Genomic DNA, 10000 nt, shown 5'->3' on the forward strand with positions numbered 1-10000 from the left:
GAGAACAGCTGTTTCTGTGAGAACACACAGGTGTTTACAGGTGAGATGTGAATCTCACATTTGATGACTGGACAGCAGCAGGTCCAGACTTGGACCGGGTTTGGACCTGGTCTTGTTCTGACTTTGAGCTGTCCTTGAGCGAAGCGTTGAGCTTTACCTGTAAACAGGAAGTGTTTGTCCAGGTGAAATCTGACCCTCACAGGAAGTCGATCTTAAACCTACAGTCTGCTGGTCTCTGGTCTCTGCTGGTCTCTTCTGGTCTCTGCTGGTCTCTGGACTTTGCTGGTCTCTGCTGGTCTCTGCGGGTCTCTGCGGGTCTCTGCTCGTCTCTGCTCGTCTCTGCTGGACTATGGACTCTGCTGGTCTATGGACTCTGCTGGACTCTGCTGGTCTCTGGTCTCTTCTGGTCTCTTCTGGTCTCTGCTGGTCTCTGCGGGTCTCTGCTGGACTATGGACTCTGCTGGTCTATGGACCCTGCTGGTCTCTGCTGGTCTCTGGACTTTTCTGGTCTCTTCTGGTCTCTGGTCTCTGTTGGTCTCTGTTGGTCTCTGTTGGTCTCTGCTGGTCTCTTCTGGTCTCTGGACTCTTCTGGTCTCTTCTGGTCTGTGGTCTGTGGTCTCTGCTGGTCTCTGGACTCTGGTCTCTGCTGGTCTCTGTTGGTTTCTGGTCAGAGTCACAAAGTGCAGCTGTCAAATCCAGATGTGGGTCCAGTCCCTCTGAACAAAATCCAGATGTGACCCAAGTGATTAACTTGTAAGCTGAAGAATAAAAAGTGTAAACGCTGAAAGCAGTCAAAGTGTCCGCTGCAGTGATTGATCCATCAAAAACATAAAATCAATTAATTGTTTCACTCATTTTTTAAATCAAATCAAAAGTGAAAATAATCATTAATTTGAGTGCAATATAAAACCTTGTTGTAATATTATTTGGGTCTTTTGGGGGGGGGCGGGGGCTCTCTGTTGACTGTGTGGTTGTGTTGGTTCCCTGCAGCCTCTTGTGTTTTCATGTGACTTCAGACTCTCCTCATGATCTAAACCACTGACCTGCGTCCGTCCAACAGACAGCAGAGAGGAGGAGCCGGCTGCACAGTTACTGTTAGATCTGAGATAGAAACACAGACACTGAAGTCTGAACACAGACAGAATACAGCCGACGGAAAATACAACATGTGAATGGATCGTGATATTAAGAGTAGACCCATTCAAAACATCTCTGTGAGCACAAAGCTAAACATGAAATCTAAAGTAATAAACAGAGTGTGACTGTAAGAAGTCTTTGTTGGTGTGAACTGTGGATCAGACAGTTCGTACAATGCCTCTAGTTTTCTCACCTGACGATCCTCCAAGCTGCTTTTCCTCTTCTATTAATAGACGAATCAAACTCACATGTCGCTTGGCGCCTGCTGGCCCACATGTTCCGGCCGCCATGTTGGAGGCCGGCCAAGGACATGAATGGACTTGTAACTACCACGGTATTTAACCTTATCAGAGGGTAAGGACACATGTGGTCTGAAGGGCTGAGAACTCACTTACAAATGACAAAAGGTAGTAAGGAGTCGTTCCACCTAAAACCTCCTGAACAGCCTCAGTGCTCTTTGTTGTGTATTGATCTGGATCTGGATTGTCATTTCTTCAGATGATATTTCCTGATTTGGTGTTTTGATAATGGTGATGGGGAACAGAAACACATCACCCCAAACTCTCCCACCGAGAAGACCCTTAAAATAAACAGTAGAACCTTCTCAATGACCATCAGATGTCTTAAATGCCGTAGAACCTTTTAAAAATATGGAGATCTACCTAAGGACCTCTAGAACACCTTTAGGAAAGCTTAGAATTGCCTCAATGACCATCAGATGTCTTAAATACTGTATAACTTTTTTAATGACCACTAGAACCTTTTAAAAATATGGAGATCTACCTAAGGACTTCTAGAACACCTTTAGGAACGCTTAGAATCTCCTCAATGACCATGAGAACCTCCTAACCTACTCCAAGTCCTCCTACGTGACTGCTGCAGTATTTCTAAGGACCTCTAGGATATCTTCAATAACCATTAGAACCTCTTAAAGGAATCCTAGAACATCTTCAATGACACCAACAATCCTTAGAACGTCCTACAGAACTTGTAGAACTTCCTAAATGACTGTAAGAGCCTCTTAAATGACCCCTAGAACATCCGCACCCTAAAGGACGCCTATAATCTTCTCATTTACTACTAGAACCTCTTAAAGGATCCTTAGAGTGTCCTAGAGGACTCACAGAACCTCATCATTAACCAGTAGAACATTTAAAGAACCCCTAAAGTAAAGGCCCAGTAGAACCTGCTAACTTGCAGCGACTCTCCATCTGATGAATAAAACATGAGAGATCTTTGGTGTCTGATCACAGCAGTGAACCAGTTTGTCTGAGGACACCAGTTGACCTACAAAGAAGATTCACACTGACAAAGTGTTGATCATCAGCCACAAGGTTTATGACTTGTAGGATGGAAACCTCCTTTTTCACAGTTCAGATCATACAAATGACATTTATTGTTGTTGGTTTGAAACAGCTGAAGAGTCCAAATGTTTTCAGTATTATCTGGAACCAAGTTAATAGAACAGCAGTTTGTTTATTTTACGAGTTGTGCTGCATCAGAGCACAAAACATGAACGGTTCCTGAGTCTGAATGTATGTTTGAAAGTTTGAATGTGTGAGAAAGAACATCCTGAAGGAATTTATGAATTCAGAGTGTCTGGTCTTCGATAGGAAGAAGCTGAAGATGTAAATCTTCACTATACTGTAAATTTCTGTCTGTTCTTTTGTCATCTGCCTTTGTTTTTCTATTTTGATGATATCAGAAGGTTCTTTGTCATGAAAAGCATGATGTGAGATGTAGAACGTGAAAAGCTCAGATTGACTCTGCTGTCCTGACTAAACTACATCATATTAACTTTGTGTGTGTCTCTGCTTCTTGCCACAGGTTGAAGAAATGATGAGCAGATGGAGGATAGAAAGATCATGAATGACTTCTGATGAGCACTTTGATGGGTACCAGGAGGTCGAGGGACCCTTTGCACAAATAGCATAGGGCCTCAGAAAAGGAAGATCAAGACCTTTAGGTGACTCCGTTGTCAACATGTCTCAGGCAGGTAAAGTCCTTCACCTGTACGTAGAGGTGAGGTCTGTTGCTGAGGACGAAGGAAAGGTGCCGGGAAGAGGAACTGATGGGACCGGTCACCTGATGCTTCATTGCCCAGACGTCCTCCCTCATCCCCAGACGAGCTCCACCCACTCCAGTCCCAACCGCAGTCCAGCTGTTTCCCCAGTCGCTCAGCATCACACTGGGAACCACAGCTTAGCCCCTTCAAAGTCCTCCTCCAGGCACTCAGTCAGCTTCCAACTCCAAAACCCTGATGCACCAGGATCTCCCGCCCAGTTCCATCGACAGGACGTGTTGTCTGATAGTTTTGGGCAGTTACTCCAGGTCCTTGCACCTGGAACAAATAGTCTAGGCCAGCATGGCTCCCTGGGACGCACCCGTTCTTCAGACTTGGATCCCTACCAGGGAAAGGTGCTTATCTCCCCATCTTCTACATGTTCGGGGAGGCTGAGTGTACCCTCCACTCCCACCAGCAACCGTAGGTCCTGTGAGATCCCAGCGGTGGGGGGTGAGGAGGGGAGGACATCTGTGGTTACCTTTGGCTACATAGAGAAAGCTAACGTCCACAGCATGGGCAGCCGGCGTACTTCTGTGTGCCAAAGTGAGTTGGACAATCCTGTGAGCAGAATAGAGGGGCAGCCGCTGCCTGCCCATCTCCGGAAACGGCTGAGTGACCCAGTGTGGTACAATGGTCAGCCGGCAACGGGCGACCCTTACCCTGATCACCCCTACCTATCCCAGAATCAGTCCCCACGGGGCTCGCCTTACCTGCAGAGGGCTGCCCTGGGGGCAGTAGCCGGAGATGCCACCCACAGGGCCTTGGAGGAGTTTGGATCCCCAGATCTCAGACGGCGATTTGCCGGTCATGGCTCAGAGAACTGCAGCCCCACCCTTCCACGACACTACCAGTCCCCTCGCTGCCGGTCCTGGGGGGGGTCACCTGTCCTGCCTCGCAGCACCCTCACCCTGCCATCCAAGGCCCAGCTCTCAGAGCTGGATAGGGGGATCTGCCGTAGTTCAGTGAATGGGATACCCAGAAGTCCTGCCTCTGACCACCTATGTACCCACACTGGATACTCCTCCCACTCAGCGGCTCCAACCTCAACACTTCACTCACATGGCCCCCCCCAGAGCCCGCAGAGGCCACGGCTCGGGGATGAGAGCTCCAAGTTTTCCACCAAATTTCATCCACCTTTACCTGCAGGGAGACCTACAGACATCCAGCATGGGATTCCAACGAGCACATTCCCCACCAGCCACCAGCCCAGTACTGGCTACCGAACCAGTGGGAACTCCCAACACATTATCAATAGTAGCTATAAAGCTAACATCACCAACACCAGTAATAATGCTAGAAACAGTACACAGTACAGTGCTCACGATAAGAGTCACTACAAATCGTCACGCTGCAGCAGCAGAGCCAGTGATCATTCAGCAGTCAGCCCCACCAACGGTAGGAGAAGTGTCTCCCCATCCTCAAACACTGAACTGGCTTGTAAATTAGCCTTGGAGGCTACCAAACTGTCCTCCATCTTTGCAGGCAGACGGACCCCCTCTCCAACACCTTCTCAAGCTGAGTCGCTGCTGTCAGAGAGTCCCAAGATGGGAGGGTCATTCCTGAGTGAATCCCACCCGCACGCCACCCTTCAAGGGCAAAACTCCCCTGAACCCCTGCAGGCAGATAACCAGAACCACAGATGGAAAACAGACAAACCGATACCTCAAACCAGACCAGGACGTGTCAACCCCTTCTTGTCCCAGACAGGCCTCTCTCCATCTCCAGGTTTACCGGCGAGGTTGCACCGAGCTGCCGCTTCGCAGTCTCCAGTTTTAGACCCACGGAGTTCATCACTCAGTAAAGACATGTCCAACCTGCACCGCTACCAGCCACCACAGTACACTGGGGACCGCAAATCACCTGGCATGGAGAGGAGGCAGTATGATCACCTCTTTGATCGATCACCCAGGGACAGCCCTGAACTCTCCAGGAGACACCTCTCCAGCCAAAACACAGAGGGTTTACCCGTGAGCTGGACCTCCAGGCAGCAGGAGTGGAGGGAGACTGGACCAGTCCGGGACCGAGATGAACTCTGTGAAAAAGACCACAGACAGTCAACCTCTAGAGTTTACACTCCAAGCAAGGATGGAGATGACAAAGAGGTGAAGACGTCAGTGCAGGGGAACCAGAGGTCAGTTGTAGACATATCTAAGGATCAGAGGGAGGAGGTCCAGGATCACAGCGGGGCTGGAGGGACGTCCTCTCAGAGCTCCAGTGGGGTGACGGGCAGCATGGGAGACAGTTCCCAGCTGGACAGAAACGACAGTTTGTTCCCCGAAACTTCGAGTCAGTCGAGCCACGACACAGCGGACACCGGCTCTGGGATACAGGTCGGCTGGACGGGAGGATGAGGAGGGTCGGTTGTGTGTAAATACAGCCAGACCCTGTGTGTGTGAGGATGTGGTTATGAAGTATGGCTTTGTTGTGAGTTGGTGTGGTCATGTGTGAGTGGGGTGAGATTGATGTCATGATGATGTCATGATGTCAGATTCACATTGATGACTATAAATATAAAACAAAGTTGAAGTCCCTCCTCAACATTTCATTAGTTTGTCTCTCTGTTCATCTTTCCGTCCATATTCTAACATGAACGTCCTGCTGGACTGATCAGATTATTTTGTTAGCCTTCAGCAACTACAGCTCCCATAATGCTTTGATGGCAACTCTGTGGCTAAGACTCTTGGGATATGTTGTTGAGTTCTAACAACTGTTTTCATTTGAATATCAGAACAATAAAAACTTGAAAAAAAGAAAAACTGCCTCAGTATAAACGATGTCTGTAGTTTCTTTAATTTCCTCTGGATCACAGTTTTTTCTGCCAAATTAAAACATATTTAATTTTCATATGCCTTTATTTAGTTTTTGTCTGGTGTGATTTGGTGAAGGCGCTGGTCTACAGTCCTATTGTCTTTAATATTTTAATCATTGAAAATATTTTTTTTCCTGTATAATCTGAATTTTAAATTTACACCACCAATTGCTTTAATCGAGGGCTACAATTGTCATTATTGATTATTATATTATTATTTATTCAATAAATAAATGTTGGAAAATCACAAAAGCACAGCCCGAGGTTATTTATTTCAGGCTCTTGATTTATTTGACCAACCGTCCAAAACCTGAAAATGTTACTGTCACATATAGATAGAAAACTCAGGCATCCTCACATTTGCACATTTTTGCAGTTTTGCTTGAAAAATAACTACTGCGATTAATTGATTGTCTAAATAATCAACAGTTAATTTCATTGATTGATTAATCAAATAATCGTTGCAGCTGTAGTTTAAATCAAATCAGAGCTTGTCTGCTGATTATAAAAACATGTACACTGATTAACTTCCAGAGGCAAGATTGCCTGACCACACACAGAACTGTAAATATCATATCATTTAAAATAGATAAAGACTTTATCGTATTTCAACCCGACTGTGTTTCCTCCTCCTGCAGTCGGACAGCGGCTCAGCGACGACTCCGTCCTCGCGGTCACTGAAGATCGCCCGAGCCAAGTGGGAGTTCCTGTTTGGAGGCCAGACAGAGGACAGCCGCTGCAGTAAAGGTGCTGATGACTGTTGGTGTTGTATTTGTTTTACATTATTTTAATTGGTTTAATTTCTGTTTTAACTGATTCTGTTTTGTTTGAACCATCGTGACCATCGTGTTGTATGAAGTTCTCTTTAATCAATGCTCCAGATGTTTGCATTGAATGGATTTGAAATCTGATTTAAACCATTTTAACTTCCATTAACCTTTTACAATGAAAGGAAATGAAAAAAAGTTCATCATTGTTTTATTCTCAATCAGTTTCAGTCCCTCACGTTCAGAGTGCAGCAGCAGTGGCGGTACTGGGAGTAGCAGCACTAACACCAGTAGTAGTGGTGATATAACAGACGTAGCAGTGGTAACAACAGCAGTACAATTGGGTTCATTAATTCTGCCTTTCCTCAGGTTGTTGTCTCTTCACTCAGCAAAGTAAACAAGCAGCTTCAGGAGCTCCCAGTCTTTAAGCCAATTAGCTGAAGCTTAACATCAGCTAGAACACAGCTCACAGTATTCAGCTCTACTCACCAGTATTACTACACACCACTACTCACTTCCTGTTCTTTATTCAGCATGTTGCTCTGACTCTGAAGTATTCTGAATTACTTAGTGAATTACTCTGAATTATCTGAAGTCACTGGTGTTTGCTGTGGGAATGTGTGGCCTCCAAACATTAATCTTTTAGTTATCGTGTTGATAATTCATTCCAGACATCATCAGTGCTTCAGTGGATAAGATTCATGTAGTAGACCATGAATCATTTTATATTTTCTGTATTAATCAAAAAGATGTCTTGTCAGCCCACCTCGCCAACACTTTATGCATTTGGACTATAACCATAATTGTTCTTTACTAAACTGACAGCTGACAAAATACTTCTGATGTCTTGATTCATACTAAGTTACGACGACTATTCTACAGTATCTTAAACTAAGGAAACTGCTCAGTCATTTTTTTCTCCTCACTTTAAACCTAGTTACCTTAAACACAAAAATAAAAACAGATCAATTTTTAGATTTTATTTTTATTTTTTATCATTATATATTTATTTTATTATATTTTATTATTTATTCATTTAAGTTTTCATCTTATGAATCTGTTTTTGTCAGTGAAATCTAGAATGAATAAAGATTTTGACAAGTTCAGCTTAGTTTTACCTCTTGTACAGACTGTTTTTGTTTACTAATACTGATATTGAATATTGAATTGGTTTTTAAAAACCCATTGACATTATGACAGCTGAAGAGGGCTGCATCTTAATTATCTTTGCCATTAATCATTTTGTCTTTAAAATTTAACAAAATAGTGAAAAATGTGATTTTTTTTTTTTTTTCAGATTTGAATTTCTTGTTTTATGAATTCAGCTGCTCACAACCAAGAAATGTTCATTTTATTTTCATGTATTCATTCATTTTATTTTCTTTGGTTTTCAGCAGCTGAAACCAAAGAAGTTCTGAAATTCAGTCAGTGCTCTCTGACACTTTCTAAATGACCACAAACATATATTAACCCAGCTGACACATAATTTAATACTGATCCAAATTTATTATCTTTAGTACGGAATGATTTCTGGAGAATGTTAAAACTGAAATTTTTGCACATTTAACTTTTTTGTATAAATATAACTATTATATAATCTGTAAAATAATACGCTGTGTCGTCTGCATAGAGACGTATCCTCACTTCGCTTGCCTGGATGTTTCCTCCAATATTATTATTTATGCAATAATAGTAATGATGATAATAATAATAATAATGATAATAATAATAATATAATTTATACAATAATATTATTTATGCATTTTGAAAACATAACAGGTTCTAATACAGAGCCTTGTGGTACACCTCCTGTCAGAACACCAGACCTGTATTTAAACATTCATTTGCTTCTTCCCTCCAGCAGACGCCCCGCCCACCACGCCACCGACCAGCTGCTCACCCAGCCCCACCCCTCCCTCCTCCCTCCATCTTAAGCAAGCCAATCAGAGGAGGGGGCGGGACAAAGAGGGTCAAAAGTTGTCGCATCACAAAGTGCAGCAGATCGAGGTGGAGCTGGTGACTCCTAACCCCCTAGGCACCAACCCCAAGACGGGCATCATCCGCCGGACCGTCAAATATTCTGAAACGGATCTGGACGCCGTTCCACTGCGCTGCTACAGGGAGACCGACCTGGACGAGGTGATCTGGTTTCAGCTGGTGTCATCTTGTCTGAAAATGTCTAAATGTTCATGTAGGATAAATATTATTATTATTGATTATTATTGATTATTACTGTAAAGGTGATGCGGGCGGAGGCGGAGGCAGCAGAGGAGGCGGAGGAGGACTCAGCCTTTGGGAGTAACCGCAGCTTCCTGGGAAACTCCACCTTCAGTCCCGCTGATGCCTCCCCGAAACCCTGGACAGGTGGAGGGAAGGAAGGGGGCGAGGAGGAGGAAGAGGAGGAGGAAGAGGAGGAGGAGGAGGAAGGTGTGGTGAGCTGGGCCAGTGTCAGGATGCAGGGAGACAAACAGAGACAGAGAGCCACCAGAGAAGAAGATGAGGTGTTCAGTCTGCTGCTGAAGGGGTGAGTGAGAGAGAACACACATTTACAAGCTTTCTTTGAATGCATCATGGACGTGATGTTTGTGCTTCACCTGCACCAGAGTCTTTAAAGTTTGTATTCTTCTTCAGGCCATTGGAGGCGTCGTCTGACACCCACGGCGGCCTCAAGTCTCCCATCTCCGTTGGCAGCCCCCGCCGACCCTCCGACAGCAACCTCGACTCCTTCAGCCGCCATTTTGAAAGCATCATAGAGTCTCACCGGGCTAAAGGAACCTCGTACAGCAGCCTGGACAGCGTGGACCTTCTGACCTCTGGATCCACGTCTGTGTTCACCTTCGACCTGCCAACCCTGACCCCGGAGATCCAGGTAGGAGAACCGGACGCTTCACGTCAGTACTTCCTGTCTGACTCCAGGAGGTTAAGACGTTGTGTCTGTGTGTTCAGAGTCAGATCTGTGACAGTGCCAAGCAGATCATTGAGCTGAGTTTCGCCCCGCTGGCCCGCCCGGACCCGGCCGCCCCCTCGGAGACGTCTCGCTCCGAAATCACCCTCAGTGCCTCGGGGGCGGGGCTCCGAGGCGGTTCCAAAGACGACTCCGGGCCTCCGGTCCGGTCTAGGTCGGAGAAAGATTCGTGGCGTCGCTCAAGCGTCAAAGACGGCTTCCGAAAGGCGAGCTCGGCCCCCTCCCTCCACAGCAGCCCCAGGTGAGTCCGTAGATTG

General features: G+C 45.6%; 1 protein-coding gene across 1 annotated transcript in view; it reads left to right on the forward strand.

The window, feature by feature from the left end:
- Window positions 1-3120: 3120 nt before the first annotated feature.
- The window catches only part of LOC111224213, a 35610-nt gene continuing 28730 nt past the window's right edge, over window positions 3121-10000 (forward strand). Inside the window, exons 1-7 of the mRNA XM_022748632.1 lie at window positions 3121-5532; window positions 6650-6758; window positions 7024-7100; window positions 8714-8917; window positions 9019-9302; window positions 9410-9647; window positions 9725-9984. Of these exons, the coding sequence (XP_022604353.1) occupies window positions 3121-5532; window positions 6650-6758; window positions 7024-7100; window positions 8714-8917; window positions 9019-9302; window positions 9410-9647; window positions 9725-9984 (3584 nt within the window). The remainder of the gene's footprint in view (window positions 5533-6649; window positions 6759-7023; window positions 7101-8713; window positions 8918-9018; window positions 9303-9409; window positions 9648-9724; window positions 9985-10000) is intronic.

The sequence above is a fragment of the Seriola dumerili genome, unplaced genomic scaffold, assembly GCF_002260705.1.
Source record: "Seriola dumerili isolate Sdu_G_001 unplaced genomic scaffold, Sdu_1.0 BDQW01000127.1, whole genome shotgun sequence".
Lineage (NCBI taxonomy): Eukaryota > Metazoa > Chordata > Actinopteri > Carangiformes > Carangidae > Seriola > Seriola dumerili.